Source organism: Haliotis asinina, chromosome 8, assembly GCF_037392515.1.
Source record: "Haliotis asinina isolate JCU_RB_2024 chromosome 8, JCU_Hal_asi_v2, whole genome shotgun sequence".
NCBI classification, from domain to species: domain Eukaryota; kingdom Metazoa; phylum Mollusca; class Gastropoda; order Lepetellida; family Haliotidae; genus Haliotis; species Haliotis asinina.
Genome location: NC_090287.1, coordinates 28,828,385 through 28,850,103, shown reverse-complemented (window position 1 = coordinate 28,850,103; position 21,719 = coordinate 28,828,385). Strand labels below are relative to the sequence as shown.

At 38.1% G+C, this 21,719-nt stretch overlaps 1 protein-coding gene across 3 annotated transcripts in view; it reads right to left on the bottom strand.

The window, feature by feature from the left end:
- LOC137294605 (uncharacterized) overlaps positions 1-17,269 on the bottom strand; it is a 39,039-nt gene extending 21,770 nt beyond the window's left edge. The window contains exons 1-2 of one of the 3 annotated variants that reach the window (XM_067825660.1): positions 17,174-17,269; positions 4,322-4,534 (exon numbers count right to left, since the gene is read on the bottom strand). In XM_067825660.1, the coding sequence (XP_067681761.1) occupies positions 4,322-4,457 (136 nt within the window). In that variant the 5' untranslated portion in view covers positions 4,458-4,534; positions 17,174-17,269. Of the gene's footprint in view, positions 1-1,848; positions 2,313-4,321; positions 4,535-16,817; positions 16,941-17,173 lie in introns of those variants that run through there. The other 2 variants (XM_067825661.1, XM_067825662.1) reach the window with 2 other exon arrangements.
- Positions 17,270-21,719: the final 4,450 nt, after the last annotated feature.

The window sequence follows — 21,719 nt, the reverse complement described above, 5'->3', positions numbered from 1 at the left end:
TATTGGCTCTGAATGGCAGCAAAAACCTCATACTTACCTTTGTCACAAAATATTTCACAATCATTTTCATTGAATGATTTGAAATAGTCATTCCGCTTAAATGTTTTCATTGACTCCAATACAAAACACAACTTTCTATCTGTATATGCAAGGCAACAATCACTGTGACAACCCTAATTCCCTGTGTCCAAAATACATAAATGTTAGTCGACTCTGTATATTTCTTACAGTTCGCATTAACAGTATATCACTGCAAGCATCATCATTACTTTATGTTTTAATACTCGTCATTTCCCAGATGATCAGTAGTGCAGTTTTACGTTTCCCTTTCCCCAGAAATACCATGAAATTATGAAACAATAATTCCAACACACCCCTCACAACATAAAGCACATGAACTATGTAGCCTGTGACTCATCTGGTATACATTTAGGAGATAAACATCATGTGTTGGCCAATTTCCGGGTGTTATTGAGTATTTGAAGCACGGGAATGCATTTGGAACCGACGGCGTTTCAAATGAAATATTCCCGTGCTTCAAATACTCAATACACCTGGAAATTGGCCAACACATGATGTTTATCGACATTGTAAACACAAAAGTAAACCAAAGGGGTTTTATTGTCTGCACTCGTTTACATTGAATACGGACACAGCAGTGAAGTGTCATCAGCTGACCGTTTCAGCTGGTTCTCATGGTAGCATCTGGAGTTGCTAATTTGTGACGTCATTCTAACTTTACGTCACAATATGATTTGAATGACGTCACCACTGTTGATGACACAACAAAACAATTGTTTACGTGTCAATACGCGGAAGTCTTTCAGTTTCCGGGAATCTAATACCATTTAATCATGTTTTTCAACCAATCAGATTACAGTACACAGTAACTTTTGGTTTACAATACAGATTGACAGTCTTGTCAAATACGTACATTCCTCCTATAGTCTATAAGGCGGATATAAGCACAATAGTTGGAGCAGTGAAAAATATGCATGTGCGGTACATGATGAGCGTTAACTTAGACCAACACTAATTGTTCTTCATGTTTCATTTTATGTGAGTATCCCCTTGTAATACACACCAGTAACAGCAATTTGAAACGATGATGGTTTGATAAACAACTTTTATCCTAAGTTGAATAAAATTCTGAGAATTAAATGTGCAATTGGCAAGGTAAACTTATGAGGACCTTATTTTCACTGTATTCAAACTTACTTTTTGTTTAAAGTGAAATTCACTGATACGTTTTCACTGCAAACAGACTAAAGTTGGACAATTCAGATAGAATAAACATTCAAAATATTTTAGTGTTGAATGCATGACGAATCTGCAGGCTGCACAGACAGGCTTACAGTAAGGTGATAACGTGCAAGGTCATACCTGTGTTGATATGAGTGTTATAGGGGCTAGAGCACTGGATGAACCTGACAAACACTTCAACAAACATAGGTGTCAAAGTAACATCAGTTATAAAACACAACTCTACTTTCACTAAATCATTTCTCAACAATACACTCTAGCAACTACATAATAATACGCCATAAGAAACAACCATGCAAATATTAAAACATTTTTTAGCAAAACTTAAAATGCACAATAGTGGAAACAGTTCAGCATACACTACAACCAATATTATTCACATCTAATAACTAATATGTCCAACCCACCATACAGCTGGAAGGTTGCAGAAAATGGAGTTAAACAATAAACCTACCAACTGAACAATAAGTCCTGAGATGTTTGTAAGTATTCAACAAGTTATACCCATAAGATCATGTCTGCCACAATATCATGTTTAAATCACATTCTAACATCTAATTTAACAGCAGAATATGTGATACTCACTGAACAGCTACACAGTCCACAAGTCTGTTAACTGACGACACATCACTACTAGAAAACCTCCACTTGACACAACTGGCTCATTTCCCCTCCTCAACAAGCCTGGTCTTCCTCTCAAGCAGAGCCATCACATGAGTCGAAGTCCTCCCTCATTTGATGACCAAACCATCCAAATTCAGAAAATATATCTTCCAACAAGACACCAAGGACATTCCCCAAATGTTCGTTGTCTCCAACCCTCTAGTCTTCCGAGATCTCTGTGTTTACTTTTGCCCTCGCTTGTTAAATCAAGAAATGGTTTTTCAAATAATTTGTGGAGAACATTTTCTTAAATGCTGACTTTTTACTCTTAGACGCAAATTTTCAAACACAACCTAAATCAATCCAGTTTTAGGCCACCTCCTTGTTTACCTTTGCCTCAACCGGAAGAGCACACACTCAGTACCTTCCTAGAATGCACATTGAGCCACATGAAGTACCTGCCTTGAAAGCACATCGAGCCACACGACTGGGGGCGTCTAATAATGCGTGTTTACACATAGCCTGTCCTAACTTATCTGTGTAACCCTGCACGTTATCTCAGGTCAAATGCTCACCTCACACAGTAGTACAGCTTTACCCATGTGGATGTGGAGTAAATCCTAATCTCTTGATCTCTTCAGAAGAGATCTCAAGCTTCTTCAGAAGAATAGCTTAGATCTTTTATCAAAAGAATTAAACAATCCTATGAAGATTATCCATATTTCCCTGGTTACAGATCAAGCCGCAGGGTGAGAGTGAGTGAGTTGACATTTTTAGAATTATCATGGCAATATCCATTCAAGCTGGTAATATCATAAATAGGTTTTACTCATCCTATCAAAGTGGAAAATCAAAACTAGGATCTCAACATGAAAAGCAAACACTTTCAACACAAAGCTACCTCACTATCCATACAAAATATCTGAGGAGGATTTTATAAACCCTTCACAGCGTTTCACAGACTGATACTTGGCGAAAAGCCAATGTTCTGCAGGTCATAAATGTTTACCAAACAAGGGATTCTAACAGTTCAAATGAGAAGTATCTGAGATGGATTTGTAAGCAAAATCTTGCATCACTCTCAGTAAACACACAAAGTCAATAGAGCCACACACATCACACTTGTTTAAAGAATTGTAATCAAAGGGAACCCAATACCAGGCCTTCTTTATGTTAAATTTGGTGATGGAATATTGTACACTTTCCCTCCAGATGTGATCTGGAAACAAGAACTTCAGCCATAAGTAAGCTGAGGCTTGCTTTCTCAGAGAGGATCCGTCAAATGTTTGATATAGTAGTCATTGAATTGTTATTTCCATACAGATTGTTCCTTTGTTTAGGTTAATCCATTTCTTTAGAGATTAGCTGTGCACTCAACAGTGAATGTTGTTATAAACAGAAGTGTTATCGGGATGCAAGGGTTTTGGTAAGATACCATACTTACCCTTAAGTTACAGAAACAAAAGAGGCAATTTCCAAACAAATACACATATTCATGGAAAACTTCACGCAGGGGCTCTGGATGTAAGTGCAGATGTCAACATGATTCTTCCACAACAAATATTGTTCAAGACTACTGGATGATTTCGTCTGTTCTGTTGACCACAGCAAAGGAGAAAATATGTATGTGGTGACCCAGAAGTAGAGATTGTAATATACAAAATACAATAACGCCGTAATTACAACCATAAACTGTCATAAATACAGCAGTGACACTCAAGTTTTGAATACAAAATGTTATGGAGGACATGGTCAAATGTAACATTTGTTTTATTTGGGATTTCACTTTCTAAATGAAGATTCTAGTAACGATCAGAAGCCTGACTCAGGGTGTGGGTTCAAATTCCAGATGGGACTGAACCCAACGAAACAGCTAGAATCTGTAGTTTACCGAGAAAGTGTAATCCCAAATATAACATGTTACACTCAAGTTTTGGTCAATATTTGAATATATGATATGCTCCTGACAAGCTAACACAAGAAAAAAGATTTTGACTGAGAAAGATTCGCCAGAAACCTTTGTTTTCAAACTGAAGCCTGAAATTGTTTCCTGTACAAAGTTGCATAGTACTTACACATGATATGGTACACTGTGTAACTGATGCTTGGGGAGGCATATTCTGCATAGTACATCTATTGTGTTTCCTTCATGATACAGTCCATTTAACATGCAAAGTCATTTACCCATATCATATTTCCTTGAACAAGTTCGGGAAAATCAGCAACTGTCGTATCTGGTGTGAAATGTGGGCAGTATAGTTTATGCTGTTAGGTAACTACAAACCTTTCGAATGATACACACTTCCATCCACACAATTGTATGTTTGTTAAAATGTGAGCATTAAAGGCATGAAAATATGGTATACACTATTACCAAATGAGTATTTCTTTTTTCGAAATATTGAAAAATATACTTGTAACTACATCTTCTTCTGACAACAAACACAAGAATTACCAGAATCAAATCTTGGTTTTGGTTCCTGGTGTCCGTCCTGACGTAAATCAGGCTGTGACTGATCAGGCTGATGTTTCAGTCTAGTGTCAAGGTCATAGTCTGCAGGCCTGGGCTGGAGGTACCCATCTTCAGACATTTTGTTTTTCCTCCTGGTTCAGAACGAGTCTTTGCTTTTTACATCTACTACGAACCCATCAGTTGTTAAACCTACATCTGGAAAAGGAAAGAAACACTTTAGACTTGTTTCATTTATTAACTGACACGTTGAAATAATTAACATTCAATGAGAGGTCCTATTCTGTAATCTAATTAAATTGAATAAAAACACTGAGAGATGTAAATCAGTGCGTCCAGTGATGATTCAGGTTAGAACTGATCTATGTAGCAAGAGTGAGTGAGTTTTACACCACTAATGGCAATATTCCAGCAATAGCACCACTGGGAGACACCAGAAATGGGCTTTCACACATTGTACCCATGTGGGTGATCGAACCTGGGTCTTCAGCATGACGACCTGTCCCAAGAGGTGACAAATGTATCTTGAGGACAGACTATGATGACATTTATCTCAACTGCACTGAACACAACTGATGTCAGGCATGGGTATGTCTGGTCTAGACTACTGAAATATTGCTGAGTATGGCATTAACAAACAAACAATCTGTTAATGGCACTTTATAATGAACATCATTTGCAAAGCAGTTTGTCAGAAAATATGGTAGGGTCCAGAATGAAAGAGATATTTACTTCTTTCATGAAACATATTTACAAGCAAAGGACCTGAGTGAGGACACAGTTGGGAGTTTAGAGGACCAGAAATGGAGAAAAGGGATGCAACTCTGCAAAGCAACATTCATCACCATAAACAAATCCAGATTTGCTGTCCTTGAGGATGCTCTATGATATTAGTATAATATAGGAATGTCCAAGATTTGTCATATCTAAGGGTTTGGAAATCACTTCCATAAATAATTTCAAACTTCTGTTAGAACACTAGACCATCCATGCACGGTGTTGTCTTAATCACTGACTATCCCAGAATAAAAACATATAGTTTAGTTTCTTATCTATTATACTAACAATATATATACAACAAAACCAATCCCATATGTGAACAAATTCACTAATAGAAATCTATACCTGCGATTAAAAAGTAACATATGAGACTACACAGGACCTGATTGGCTTAGGTGTATCTTGCTTACATGTTTCGTACAACTTGTTCTCATCAAACGGAGATACTGAGGGCGTGCCTTTTTATAGAGAGAATCTTGGTGGCGGGCTATTTGTGACATCACAGGGATGTTCTCAGGGATATGATTAAATGTACAATGTTTGTTAACTGTTCTATACAATTAGAAATTTGAAATATGTAAATAAACATTAAAAGGCTTAAAATCTTCAAAATTATGATGGATATAGCGTTATAGTATGGTTAGTTCATCGACAACTTCTCGTCAGGGTCATATGCTGCACCTACTGTTTTTGAAACATATATCATATATAACATAGATATTCAGAAAATACAGCAGTATCCAATACCTATCTATATTTATATTGGCAAATAAATGAATACATGCACAAAAGCTTCATACCTATTTCAGATCTGGTTAAACTTGTGACAATTTTGTTAGGCTAAACATAGGTAAGAATGAAGATTTTTATGGATATCAACTTCTTTATATGAGAACACGACGTTTCGGAGTTAATGCTTACTCCTTCATCACCTGATGAAGGAGTAAGCAGTAACTCCGAAACGTTGTGTTCTCATATAAAGAAGTTGATATCCATAAAAATCTTCATTCTTATGTATTTCACTTCTAAATGCCCTTCAAAGACTTAAACATAGGTAGTTATATGCAAACTGGTGACCACCACTTTGTGTAAATGAAAGATTTTGTGATATTAACTTACCTTTCAAGACATTAAGTCTACCTTGCTAAAAGGAACAGGAGATACGAACATGCAATAATATATGCAAATTAATCAACAGAAACCAAGCAGGAACTTATGTTAAGTGACAAACAGATTAAACCTCTGTAAACAGGATCTAAAACTTACAAGTCATTGAATATATTATATAAATCTGCACCTAGTCACAGCTGTGTGTGAATTTTGATTTACATACTATTGGCGGACTAATTTAGATTTCTGTCAAGACCAGACTCACATTTATGATCCCTGATTTAACATGAATAACATTTCTTTCAACACTATGTTTATGTCCTATTACTTAATACCTGTTATTATCTCACCAATCTAGACCTCTGTCTAAACCAAACTACATTCCAGACCCAGATATCAGGTGTATGCCAAATGTATGTTATTTATATATGATGTATGGACTGCACAATATTTCACAGCATTTATGGCAATACATCTATCTCTGATTCAGTAATCCAAACATATTATCTTCTGCATTATTTTGCCTAAATACTATATGGAATCTGTTTCAAAGAATGGTGGTTATTCCTTAGCAGCGAATTAATGGATGCTCTTTTAGCATATTAGTTTCTACAGGCACTACAAACAGAGTTTATATTTGATATTTTATCCTCATATATGTCAATTTATTTCATTATTGCTTAGCAATGCCACACGAAGTCACAGTGTATTAAAGTTAAAGATGTAGTCCTGACATACTTTGTAAGTATCTGTAATAGCACACAACAATGCTGAACACTTCACCTGAGAACAGGACAAGAAACAGCTCTGAAATGTCTTTACAATGTTTTCATGCCATTCCAACAAAGATACAAAACTCTTTTCTCGTTTAACTTGTATCTTACACTGACATGAAACAAGTATTCTTCACATACAAATCATCTAGTCAAACCAAAAAAAATATTCCAGTGTCAAAAGTTTTTATTACTCACCCTAATCCTAATTTAGATCTAGACTTAAGAGCTAATCCACTATACCAACGTGATATTAAGATGATATTTGTAAAAGATGTGTCATCACACATTACCTATCAAACACTTTTCAACAAACATGGCAGCAGTCGTTCTGTCTAAAAATAAACTTCTAAAGAAGGCATAACAAAATCCCCCAAAGGGTAAACAGGAAAACAAAAGCCTTCTGTCCCACTTCCCACAATCAACACCACTGTAGACAGACCTGTGAGCCGTATGATGACCTGACCAACTTCCGATGTTAACACTGGCAAGGATAATGCCAGTTAGTCAAAGGGGAAAAGGTGTGGAGAGACACTATGGAATGCAATACAGGGGTCAATGTACTGACCTTTACATCTGACAGAAACATTTAACCTATGTCAGCAGGGTACACACAGCAGTCATATTGTCCTGCCACACTGTTACTCAATACTCGCTCACTGATAGCCCATTTTCAGCCACACTGGTTAAACTCTATATTCAAATGAAGCAATAATATGTACAATGATGACTTCTATGTCTCAGACCCAGTTTGAAACACCTAATAATGAGCTCTAGTAACACATGGCTTATCCTGGCACTGTGGTACGCTTCTGAAAAAGGAGTCATCTTGACTCTCTCAGTCATCATGGGAGTTATATGCCGACAATTAAGGGTCATTCCGTTAAAGCTGGTTTGCTTGCCATTGTGTTAAATTTTCTCAACAGAAAGGCATTTTCAACACAAACTATGCACAAAATACATGGGATATTTGTGTATATGAATATTTTGTTATTTTGATTTCAAGAGAGTGTATAATGGGTACTTACATAAGATTTGTAATGGTAAGTCATAATAAGCTCATAAAGGTTAAGGAATCGGGGAAGCTGAAATATACTGCAAAGGAATGCTGTTCTCAGAAAGAAACATATCAAATTACATCTATTTATATACTTGATATGTACAACAATTCATTACAGCATTACATTTGTATCATGATAGCAGGGTTTTGATAAATTGGGATTCCAAACAGTTAAAGTGCTCAAGTAAATGCTTTGCTTTGTGATTGGTGTTCTTTCATTCCTTGAGTATTCTCTTAAACCACCTGTGTGGTGTAGTGGACAGAGCATCTACCTGGATAGTGGATGGTTGCAGGTTCGATTCCCAACCAGGTCATACCAAAAGACGTTAAATATGGTACTTGTTGTTCCCTGTCTGGCATTCAGCATTAATGGGTACATCAAGGACTGGTTGGGTCAGAGTCAGTATAATGTGACTGAGTGAGGATTCCTACTTAACTGCCATACATTATGTCTCAGTGAGATAGCACTATAAAACCAGCTTGAGTCTGAATATTATAAGCAGCCACACATACACTCACATGCATGTCATCACATGAGCGAAATATTCTGAAGGATGACATTAAAACCCATATCACCTCACCTCACCTTAAGCACCTATGTTTCTATGTGCATACCTCCATATTTCATTTCAGTCCTCCAATGTCGCAGAGCTGAAACAGCTTTGTGTAAGTGAAGCCTAGCTGATTATGTGCCGTAACATTCAGAGTGCATGGGTTGTTGTTTATGTTTTTTAGCTACTGTTTTTCCTGAGGTAGTCTAAAGTATCAGCAGTCAACAGTGATAGAGCTGGAATGTCACTCACACAGGCCAATGATAACATGTACTCTCTCTTACAATAGCATATGTGTATCGCTGAGGTTATTTCCAAAACAAGAGTGTCTTTTCTTTGCCACTTTGCCAGATGCTTTAACATATACTGAAGGAAAAAGATAAAGGATCACATAAATATAAATGTGTTCCCTTATATTTTCCAGCTTTCTTCACAATTATGACATACTAAGTTTGTGAAGAAACCTGGGGAAAAAATAAAAAAGCAACACTTGTAAATATTTCATGTCAGGTCATCAGGAAATTCTGACAAAAGAAACAACAAGTTACAGTTTTGCTCCAGCTATTATATGTCGTTGCATGTCATTAACCTCTACTCTTAAGAGCCTACAGACCTGTGAAAGTTCCAGGGTAGAATGGGCCTTCAGCAACCCATGCTTGCCATAAAAGGTGACTATGCTTGTCGTAAGAGGCGACTAACAGGATCGGGTCGTCAGGCTAGCTGACTTGGTTGACATGTCATTGGTTTCCAATTGTGTAGATTGATCCTCATGTCACTGGATTGTCTGGTCCAGATTTACAGACTGCTGCCATATAGCTGAAATATTGCTGAGAGCGGCGTAAAACTTCACTCACTCACTCACGAGCCCACAAGGTCAGATACAAATCTACTGCTGATACAGTCTAAGTAAACTTCATCTCAGTGTATTTCGTTATACTCCACCACTGAGTCTAACAAAACCTAGTAGAAGGTCGCGTCAGGTAACCTTTTAGCAACCAATGACAGTCCAATCAAATGCAAGACGGTTAAATAGATTTAACCAATCAGACAACGGCTACTATTTAGGGATCGGAGGGACTTTCAAAATATTCAGGTCACCGACACAAATCTCTTCACAAACAAAAATCAGCATATAACACAGTTATTTGACCTGCAGTATATACGCTTTGGGGATTCTGATGACATGGTTACCATTAGCTAATATTTCCGCAAGATAATATCCTTGAATATTGTCAAACATACTATTTTCAGCGACTGTTCACTCAATGTTGTCATGGTTGCAACGTACGCCGTGTGCATCACCCGGAAGCGAGCGTACGCTAAATAGCATTCGGAATTCGGGCCATTCCAGACTATCAAACTATAAAGTCAAACTATGTTATCGCTTTCCTTGATACTGAGTGACATAGTCACACAGTGACATATCTACACCCTAATGGGGTTATGAATCAAGGATTATTTGTGTTCCTAGTTGGTTTCAGTTACAAATCAAAATTTTTGACTGAGATGTAAAGAAATGTTACTGAATTATTTTAGAAAGTTGACATCTGATTGGCTGAGCATCCCCTCATCCTCCACTTAAACTAGGCAGTCAAAGAGTGTTCAGGGTTTACCTGGCACTAGTCTGTTGTACAGACCATGAAACAAATACCTCATGCAGCACAAGCATGTCTAGAATATGTTGCAAGTCTAGGTATTCACGGTAAACAACTGAAAAAGGATCCTTTTTATCATATTTTATGAACAAGAAATTGCTTTTAACTCAGTAAAATATGTTCATTTCAAAGACAAGATGTTGGTCTAATCCAACATGATCTTCAATGGTGTCCTCAGATCTTAACACAGGGGAGTATATTGGAATTAAAGATGAGATATATTCATATTGGTACATTATCATTTTCTTCATGAGTGAGTGAGTAATGGATGTTAGCCTGATATAAGCAGTATTTTAGAAATGAACATCCTCAATATCTCCTGGATATACTTCCGATAAACATCCACTATACCCTGGATGCATCTACGACAGCCCGATGAATGTATTAACTCCCTTGGCTGGTTTCTATCCAGTCTGGTGCGTACGCTGGAAAGTTGAACATTCTAGTCACAACTCACTTTCACTTTTGAAATTCCTGGAGATATCAAGGATGAGAAATGAAGTGCTACGTACGTGACACAATTTCACAAAGTTACCATTGTGTTACAACTGCCGTACCTCCTATAGTGTAACATGGACTCACGACAGTCATAGCGTATGACAGCTTTGTGAAATGGGGTCCTGGTCTTTGACAAAACTATAACTTTACCACTTGGCCACACAACAGCTGACATCCTGAAGATATGTGGTTAAGTGACAGTACAAAGGTTACATAAGATTCCAATTCATGATTTCCTTTGAGAATTCACTTTAAATAGTAAGGGTCAAACATTTGATATAGACTTTTTCTCTATAACAGTCATAAATGATACAAATGAACCTGAAACTGGCCTGATTAGTAATAACACACTAGGTCCTGAAATTCTATTTGACCATGAACATCAGACAAATTAGCTTGTACCAATATTGTGTTTCTGACACTAACACTAAGTCACTGATTTACTGAAAGATAAACAACATAATGTATAAATCCATATTCAGAAATAAACAGGCATAGATTTAACAGGATCTATCATATCTTTTGGATCTAGCATGTCATTTGAGTGTTTAGACTAGTGAAGATATATGTCAGAATTAATCTTCAGTAACCAATGCTTGTCATAAGATGTGATTAACGGCATCAGATGGTCAGGCTCACTGACTTGGTTGACACGTCTCATCAGTTCCCAATTACATACATTGATGCTCATGCTGTTGATCTCTGGATTGTCCGGTCCAGACTCGATTATTTACAGGCCAACACCATATAACTGAAATACTGATGCTAAGTGAGGCGTTAAACTACACTTACTCACTCGCTCTGAATGGTCAAGGACACTATGACTTTCATTCTTTCTACCAAACCTTGAAATATTTCGATGATACAGCATCAGTATGCTATTCTCATGCAAGTTAGAGGTACACATATATGGTCAACTGAGGCACTGAAGTAAAAAATCATCAGTTGTGTAAAGAATGAGGAAACAATTCTGCATGTACATGCAGGACCTGGAAGTACAGAAAATATCATCAGCCTACAAATGGGGATACAGAAAAAAACCTAAAGCATGACAAATGCTGCAAGTATGTATTATCATAATCTAAACCTGTCTATTAATAGAAAGTATCAAAAAAGACACATGGTTAATGTGTAACTATACATGACATTAACAATAAGTGATTCTGTGGAATTTCACTCACCAACAAAGCAATGTTTTTACGCATAAATTAAATGTAAGCCATGCCTACTAGTGCACAAATGTTTCCTGGTATGCTGATAATTAAGCCTCTCAAAGAAACTGAGCTTTTGTTGGATTAGCGCTCCTTGTGTTTGTGATGAAATAAAAATTCTGAGAGGTTTTTTACTTTGTCAATTTTTATAAGAAAAAGACTTGAAAAAATTGATAGATTATTGGCAACATGGAGAAAAAGACATCTGACACTAATTGGCAAAATCACTGTAATTAAAACATTGGCTATTTTGAAATCGGTTCATATTTTTAGTTCATTACCTAATCCACCTGTTGAATTTATCACCTCCCTTGAGAGACTATTTTTCAGATTTATTTGTAATGACACAAATGACAAAATTAAACGGAGTACCTAAAAAAAAGATTTTACAGATTATGCAGACATTAAAACCGTTATTAATGCCATGAAAATATCTACTCTCAAAGCGTACTTGAGAAAAACAAATTTGTGTAATCCATGCAATTTCCCATTAAATGATATATTAAAATATGGAGTAGATCTTCAGAAAATTGTTGAAATTGATAATCCTTTCTGGAAAGATGTTTTACTTGCATGGAAGTTGTATTGTAGTAAAAACATCATTGAAGCAGACAACATTCAAGGAATTTTATCACAACCCTTAAGGTTAAATGATAATTTCAAAAACTCAAATTACCTTATTAGTCCTTGGGCTAAATCTGGAATATCAAAAAATAAGGATCTTTGTAATGAAGATGGTTTTATGTCTTTTGAAGATGTGAAGCTGAAATTCAATATTAGAGGTACATATATGGATCTCAGATATGTTTGGTATATCATACCTGATCCATGGAAAAGGACCATAAGACAATGTAGACCTATAAATAAAAATGATCTAGATATTAACTTTTTTCATAAAGAGCTTACGGATGCCAAAAAGGGTTCAAGATTATTTTATGATAAGCTCTTATCTGATGATACTAAAGCTCATATTTGCCATAAATGGGACAGTCTAAGTAAACTTATCCTCAGTAATTTTCGTTACACTCCACCACTGAGTCTAACAAAACCTTATGGGAGGTCGCATCAGGTAACCTTTGAGATTGACCAATCAGAACACAGCTTACCAAATCGTGAAAGTGCACATTCGCACATACCTTTTGAATTTTTTACCTCGAAAAGGTTCGTACCCGAACGATTCCGAACGCTATTTAGCGTACGCTCACTTCCGGGTGATGCACACAGTGTACTACAACCATGACAACGGTGAGTAAACAGTCGCTGAAAAAGGTGTTTTGGGCAATATTCAAGGATGTCAGCTTGCGGGAACATTAGCTAATGGTAACCATATCAACAGAAACCCCAAACCCTATATACTACAGATCAATTAACTGTGTTATATGCTGATTTTTGTTTATGGAGAGATCTGTGTCGGTGACCTGAATACTTTTGAAAGTTCCTCCGATCCCTAAATAGTAGCCGTTGTCTGTCTGGTTAAATCTATTTAACCGTCTCACATTTGATTGAACCGTCATTGGTTGCTCAACGGTTACCTGACGCAACCTCCTACTAGGTTTTGTTAGACTCAGTGGTGGAGTGTAACGAAATACACTGAGATGAAGTTTACTCAGACTGTAAATGGGAAGACTTATTTCATAATACTGATATGGATTGGTATATGATTTTTAAAACTTGCAGAAATAACTTGAAAGATGTCAAATGTTTAGATTTTCAATTCAAATTTTTGCACAGAATTATTCATAAAAAAAGAGCTTTTGACTATGTAACTTGTTGACAATACAATATGTAGCTTTTGTAGTATTGATAGTGAAACTTTATGTCATGTATATTGGGAATGTAATGTAACCCAAATCTTCTGGAAAGAACTTGAAAATTGATAATACAAAACATACAGAATTTTGAAATAACAAAGACTCTGGTTTGATTTGGAGTCTTTGGAAATAAACCATTGCTAAATCACATGATCTTTTCTGCAAAAAGACATACATACATTTGCACTTTACAGAAACTTATTCCAAAGGTTAATAATCTCTCAAAAGTATTGAAAGACATTTACATTGTTGAATACTTAGTTTCCAGAAGGAACAATTCTTTTGATAAATTTTCTGACAAATGGTTTCCTTTATCTTCAATTTTCAAGGTATGATGTAATCTGCAATGTAATAGGAATATATACTCCTCACAAAAAATTAAGCAACAAGTGTATTTTTGGTCAGTACATATGCCTTTACTCATGATCATTACAACTGAATCAAACATATCAAAGATAAAGCATATCCACACAATTTTCCAACAAAGAAATCAAAATGCATTGAACAATAACTGACTTGCAAGTCATCAAAAACAGTGTCACTGAAAAAGCCGTGCAAAATGTGTTGCATCAGGGTATGAAAATGTCTGAAAACACTTTTACTGTCAGTTTTGAGCACTGATCCAAAGTTTAATAACGTGTATGACCACCACTGACCTGAATACACGCTTCAAGACGTCTAGGCATTGACCAGATGAGTCTGTCTAGAGTGTTGTGGAATGTTCTGCCATTCTCTCCGCAATGCCTGTTCAAGCTGATCCAGTGTCTGAGGATACACACACCTTCCGAGGATGTCCCAAGCGTGTTCAATAGGATTCAGGTCAGGAGACCTTGCAGGCCAGTCCATATGGGTGATGTTGCTGGTCTGAAGAACATCAGTGAACTGCTCGATGTGGACGGGCATTGTCATCCATGAAGATGGAGTTAGGACCTGCTTGCTGAGCCCAAGGAATGATCACAGGTGTGACAATTTCGTCTCGGTACCTCACACCTGTCATGGTACCTCGTCTGATGACCACAAGATCAGTTCGTCGTCCAACTTGGATTCCAGCCCAGATCATCAAACTCCCACCTCCATACTGATCATGTTCACCAATTGTACAGTTGTCGTATCGTTCGTTACGGTTTCTCCACACACGAGCCCCACCATCATTGAAGTCCAGACAGAATCTTGACTCATCTGTGAAGAGAACTTTACGCCAGCGATTCACTCTCCAGTTACGTCGTTGGTTAGCCCAATTCAGTCTCTGTTGACGATGGTGTGCAGGCAGTGGGATACATTGCACTGGTTTTCGGGACCCCCAAACCTTCAGCATGGAGTCTATTCCTCACTGTCTGTGTGGAGATTCTGTTCCCAGCAACTCTCTGGGGGTCATATTGGAGAGATGTGGCTGTGGTGAACCTGTTCCGCCCGGCTAGGGTGGCCAAGTATCGGTCCTCTCTGGGAGTTGTCACCCTTGGATGACCTGAACGTGGTCTCTCAGTCATCAATCCGGTCTGTCGGTGATGAGTGATCGCTCTGGAGATGACGCTTCGATGAACATTGAAGTGGTTGGCAATAGCACTCTGGGTCTGACCCCCCTGCATAATTCCAACAATTTCAGCAACTTCAATTGGTGTCAAGTGACGCCTAGCCATATCTCAAATGTTACTGTCAACAATTTGTCCTTGCTGGCAGTTTTAACGCAATCAGAACGCATGTGCGACGTGTATGGCACATGTGTTCCATGCATTTTGCATGTGAGTTTTGAGGGTGGTTGTGTTCAGGCGGTGCTAACAATGTTCTCAGAAAAACAATATGGGAAATGCTTTAAGTTCATCAATCGTAAAGGGTTCTCCTGCATGGATTATATGCCAAGTAATAACTTCATATACCCATGAAGAAAATATGTGGAAAAAAATACTTGTTGCTTAACTTTTTGTGAGGAGTGTATATTGTTTGTTTTGATAATAATTGTTATTTAGGATACCAGCTGACGAACTTTGATCATGAATGTGTACACCTATGGCTTTCCTCTATATACTCAATCATGGGAACAAAAAAATATAAAATAAAATAACATAAAATTTTTATAAGAATTGACTTCAATATCTGGTTGATATATAATTGTAAACTACAGTGTGCACACCAATTTAAAACAATGTACATCAAAACCAACACCATCAGCTTCTGAAACTGGCAAAGTTCACAATAGTTGAGGCATATGTCAAACCTGTAGAGACTACTTACATAAGGAAGAATAATTTGTCATTAGGGTGACTGAAATTGGCCAGTTTCTAGCCTTGTAATTATTCATCTACATTTGTATACTCATATAAGCATGTCTGGTTTAGACAATGTTGGAATTACCGCGTAGGAGATCAGAGAAATATCTAAAACAATGTGACTCTTGGTTGACACATGTCATCGTATCCCTGTAATAATAAACAGCACAGGACAATGACGCTCATGACAATGATCACTGAATTGTCTGGTGTAGACTGGCTTATTTACAGACTGCTGCCATATGGCTGGAAATTGGAATATTGATGAGTGTGGCATAAAACTAAACTCACTCACTCTAAAACAATGTCTTACAATCACATAGAACAACAGTGAGTGAAAGTATATGATAATTATACTCACACAACATTAGAAATCACATTTCAACATACCAACACATAATTTGCTGACCTGTAATTCTTAAGACACTTATTTGATAATATGAGTTAATTATGATACTTTCTTTACATATCCAGATCAAAATGACTTCAAATAAAAATGTACATGACAATAGCAAAAATGTTGCAGTAATCTATTAATGTTCACAATTAAAACAAAAATTTATTTGATATGAACTTCTCTACTGTGTGTTTCTAGAACTGACTTATTAGATATTCTTGGACCTGTAGGATCAATGCAAAAACATCTCTATTTTAATGGTATTATAAATTATGTTGTCTGAAAACTTAACAGAAAACTTTGTGGCTACAATAACCGACCCATCTGGTCCCATTTCTGGTTTTACTTGTCAAAGGCGAGATTCTTCTTACCTACTTCCTGAAGACAACCATGTCTACCTGCTGCGAACACTATTCATCATTCACTGTGGAGATATACTTGGACAACTCGGGCGTGACAGCCTTGAGAGACGAGTTGATACTGATGACGCAATTCTACTAATCCCTGCACTGGTTACTTCCCTTGCGTACATTTGATAACACATTCTTTTCCCCGACCAATGAGATAACACAATATAGGCTAACTGGATTTAGTAGAACTGTCACTCGACTGTGGAAATATGATGTGGGTCACGATGCTCTCCAAACATTCTGGTTATGAATTTGCTTAAATGTTTACTGACACAGGTCACCGATACATATTATAAACTGTCTAGGCATATATTTACCTCTGGTCAATGTTGATGACAGTGGTCATCTTCGACACACGTTGACAAGCAAAGCACAACGTGAAGTACACACAGTAAGAACACTGCTTCGAGATTATATTACTCAAGGGAGACCTTATTATGTGAAATTTTATTTCACAATTTCATGGTGTAGGCCCTATTAATGATGTTGTAGGTGTGGAGTACTGACAATGATATGACCAAGAATTATGTATTTCATAGCCAGATTAATCAAATATTGTACTGTGTGGAAGTTATGTTGACAACCTCTTATCCCCTGACGGACAGTTTGCATCTCAGCGCGCACGAATTAAAACCTCCAAACAAAGTTTTAATTATGTTAAAAGCTAATATGTCACACTGATCTAGTGAAAAGAGTATAAGAATTCGGTTAGTTTGAGAATAATACATTGACACGGACACGCGTTTCCAGAAATCGGCATGTTCACACATTCTTTTCTATCCGTTCAATGAGAAGTGCATGACGTCAACAATGCTGTCGCGGAATGACGTAAACAAGAACACCGGTGCGCGAGATGCACTATGTACGCCAGTAGGGATACTTTTTGTGTGAAGTTTGTTATATATCTATCCAAGTGCGCCCGCCTGCCCCTCCCCCATAAAAAACAAAAACAAAAAAAAAAACTTTCCCTGAGTAGCAGAGAAGCATTTGTTCCTAATCTTTTGGCTTCATTATTTCTTTCTTGGACTATAACAAGGATATATTATGCTTATATTACGACCATTCTATTTGTGACCTATTTCCGACATTTTAATAAGATCATGTAATATTTCCCGGAGCGAGTGAGTTTATTTTTACAACGCAGTCAGTAATGTGCCAGCCGGAAATCTGTAAATAATCTTGTCAGTACCAGCCAATGAGGTGATCGACAATGTGAGCATAGATCTACACAATTGGGATACGATGACATTTGTCAACCAAGGCAGCCAGCCTGATCGCCCGTTAGTCTACTCTTACGACAAGGCTACTGAAGATAGATCAATTCTAACCTTGATCTTCAGGGGTTTCATCACTATAATTTCATTGTAATATGTCGTTAACAGATAAACATACTGTTACCGCGGATACATTGACGGGAGCGTGCGGCTTCGAAATAGGCAAACGTACAGGGTTCGAGTCAGCAGGTGTCGTAATCTCCAAACTGAAGAGCAGGCAATAATCGTGGATTCCCTGGTTAGATAACGGAATTCATGAGTACACCTGATTATGTGCTGAGTCCGATCGATGTTTTCAGCTGGTTGTATTGTCGAATTTATGTAAAAGTATCGGTTTTAATCTGCGTTATGTGTTTAGTGTGTTCAGTATCAGACAATCACCATGTGCATATCAGTTGAATCGGTCCTCCTCGAAGAACAATCATGCCTGACCATCCGATCCGGTTAGTCACCCCATACGACAACCATGGATTGCTGAAGACCAATTCCGACAATGGGCGTTCTAGTCCAGACTAGGTTTCTTCCACTGAGTGAGTGCGTTTAGTTTACGACGCACTCAGCAACCTTTCAGCTATATGACGACGATTTGGAAATAATCGAGTCTGGACCAGAAAATCCAGTGATCAACATCACAAGCATCGATCTTGACGATCATGTGTGTAAACCATGTCCGCGAGCCTGACAAACATCCCGTTTGTCGCCTCCTACGATAAGCATGGGTTACTGACGTCATAAAACGGGGACATTGTCAACTTCCAGTATTTTTATCCAAGAGATCTGGAAGCGAGCCGTTCACTTGACTACTGAGTTCCAAGTGACGCAAACATTCCAATGGAAAACCTGGAGAGTGAAATGGCGATATATTAGTGCACGAAATAAGCCCAAATCCCAGCCAGACATCAGGGCCCCGTTTCACGAAGCTCTCGTAAGCCTAAGATCTCGTAACTTTTCTCGTAGCATCCGAAACTCCTGTGTTACAGTATAGGAGGCACAATGGCTACGAGAAAGCTTACGAAATCTTACTATTTTACGAACGTTAGCCAACTAAAAACATGACCCGTGAAGGTCCGGATTAGAATATTGGCCTTCATTAACCCATCCTTGTTGTAAGAAGCGACTAACGGGTGGTCAGGCTGACTTGGTTGTCACGTCATTGCTTCCCGAGTGCGCAGATCGATGTTCATACTGTTGATCACTGGATGTCTATTTCATACACGATTATTTACAGACCGCCACCATATATAGTTGGATAATTGATGAGTGCGGCTTATATCTAAACTCATTCACACACTCACTAGAAACAGTATTGTGCACAGAGTGCCGAGACCTTATATATGAACGAGGAAATCGCTTGCGAGTTCGTAAGGACCGATAGAACAGGAACTTTTGCGAATGAAGGTGTCTTATAGTGGCCACATGCAACGACATTTGATAATCGGGATTAATTTCATGTCACAATTACTACATCTTAACAATGTATCTTCAAATTGTCATCGTATGTGTGGGTGTAGGTTTACGCCCTTTTCAGCAGTACACTAACAATATCACGTCGGGGACACTAGAAATGGTTTTCTTACAATGTACCCATGTGGGGAATCGATCCCGGGTCTTCGGCGCGACGAGCGAACACTTTAACCACTAAACTACCTCACCCCTCTCGAATTGCCTGTAATTATATGAAGTATAATTTTCCTCTTTCTTCGATACGTTCATAGTTACTATTAACATATATGTGTTTGCATAACTGCATAATTTGCTGAAAAGTTTATTTTTTTCTGTTTGTTTGTTACAGTTATTATTAAAGAAAGAGAGTATTGTGTTCTGGCTTTTGCCAGATCTTGTCCAGAAGCGGAGGATTGTGTAAGGTAAAATGTATCTCTCCAAACGCAAGAAATTTCGTGCAAGTCTTGCATTCAAAATGACGGCTCTCAACTCGACAGCTCGGTGTTGTGTTTGGTTTTGGGTAGAGGTACCAGATTTAGAAACAAAGGTGAACGAAAGCACCCGCGTTATGGCAAATCGACAAAGGAAATCGATCTATTGTGATTCCCCTGTGGGCAAATTTACCGATATCGACAAAAATAGGAGTTTAGGGTCTTTATGTACTTAAAACTATCCTTCGTGATATACCTTTTAAATGTTCAAAAGAGCTTCTCGTGTGCTTGGTTAAAGCAAGTTCCGCTGGCTTTGCAGCCTTCAGATAAATTGAACCGGCCATCTGTAACACATTCTGTGATGAACAGGTCCTGTGCAGTTAGTTGTTTATTGGTTAGTTTCCATTCGGCAATACGAAGGCGGTCTGTAAATAATCTAGTCTGGGCCAGACAATCCAGTGAACAGCATCATGAGCATCGATCTATGCTATGATAGGGTGACAGTTTATGTAGAGATGGCCCGAGGTTAAGTAACGTTTACGTGTGTGTATCAAACCTGAGGCTGCTTTAGTCTTAAATGTACCTGTGTGCGACGACAATCGATTGTGTGGACAGGTAATTATGGACTACATTCATCGGACATAGTATTCCCAGACTTAGAGAACGTGCCACGCATTCCTTTGACCTAACGTTTCTAGCTGAACATGGAGAACCTGTCACGCAATTCCTTTGACCTAACGTGTCTAGCTGGACTTGGAGAACCTGTCACGCATTCCTCAGGCTTAATGTTCCTAGGCTTGGAGAACCTGTCACGCAATTCCTCGGCCCCCAATGTTCCTAGCTGGACTTGGACAACCTGTCACGCATTCCTCAGACTTAATGTTCCTAGGCTTGGAGAACCTGTCACGCAATTCCTCGGCCCCCAATGTTCCTAGCTGGGCTTGGAGAACCTGTCACACATTCCTTTCACCTAACGTTTTTAGCTGGACTTGGACAACCTGTCACGCATTCCTCGGACCCAGTGTTCCTAGCTGGGCTTGGAGAACCTGTCACGCAATTCCTCGGACCCAGAGTTTCTCCCCGAGAAGCAGGGAAGCATTTGTTCCTAATCTTTGGGCTTCATTATTTCTTTCTGCGAGATGATTTAACTTCGTTACCGTCATGATTAATGGACTATAACAAGGATATATTATGCCTATATTACGACCATTCTATTTGTGACCTATTTCCGACATTTTAATAAGACATACTGTTACCACGGATACATTGACGGGAGCGTGCGGCTTCGGAATAGGCAAACGTACAGGGTTCGAGTCAGCAGGTGTAGTAATCTCCAAACTGAAGAGAAGGCAATAATCGTGGATTCCCTGGTTAGATAACGGAATTCATGAGTACACCTGATTATGTACTGAGCCCGATCGATGTTTTCAGCTGGTTGTATTGTCGAATTTATGTAAAAGTATCGGTTTTAATCTGCGTTATTTGTTTAGTGTGTTCAGTATCAGACAATAAAATCACCATGTGCATATCAGTTGAATCGGTCCTCCTCGAAGAATGTGAGCATAGATCTACACAACTGGGATACGATGACATGTGTCAACCAAGGCAGCCAGCCTGATCGCCCGTTAGTCTACTCTTATTTGGAGAACCTGTCACGCAATTCCTCGGCCCCAATGTTCCTAGCTGGGCTTGGAGAACCTGTCACACATTCCTTT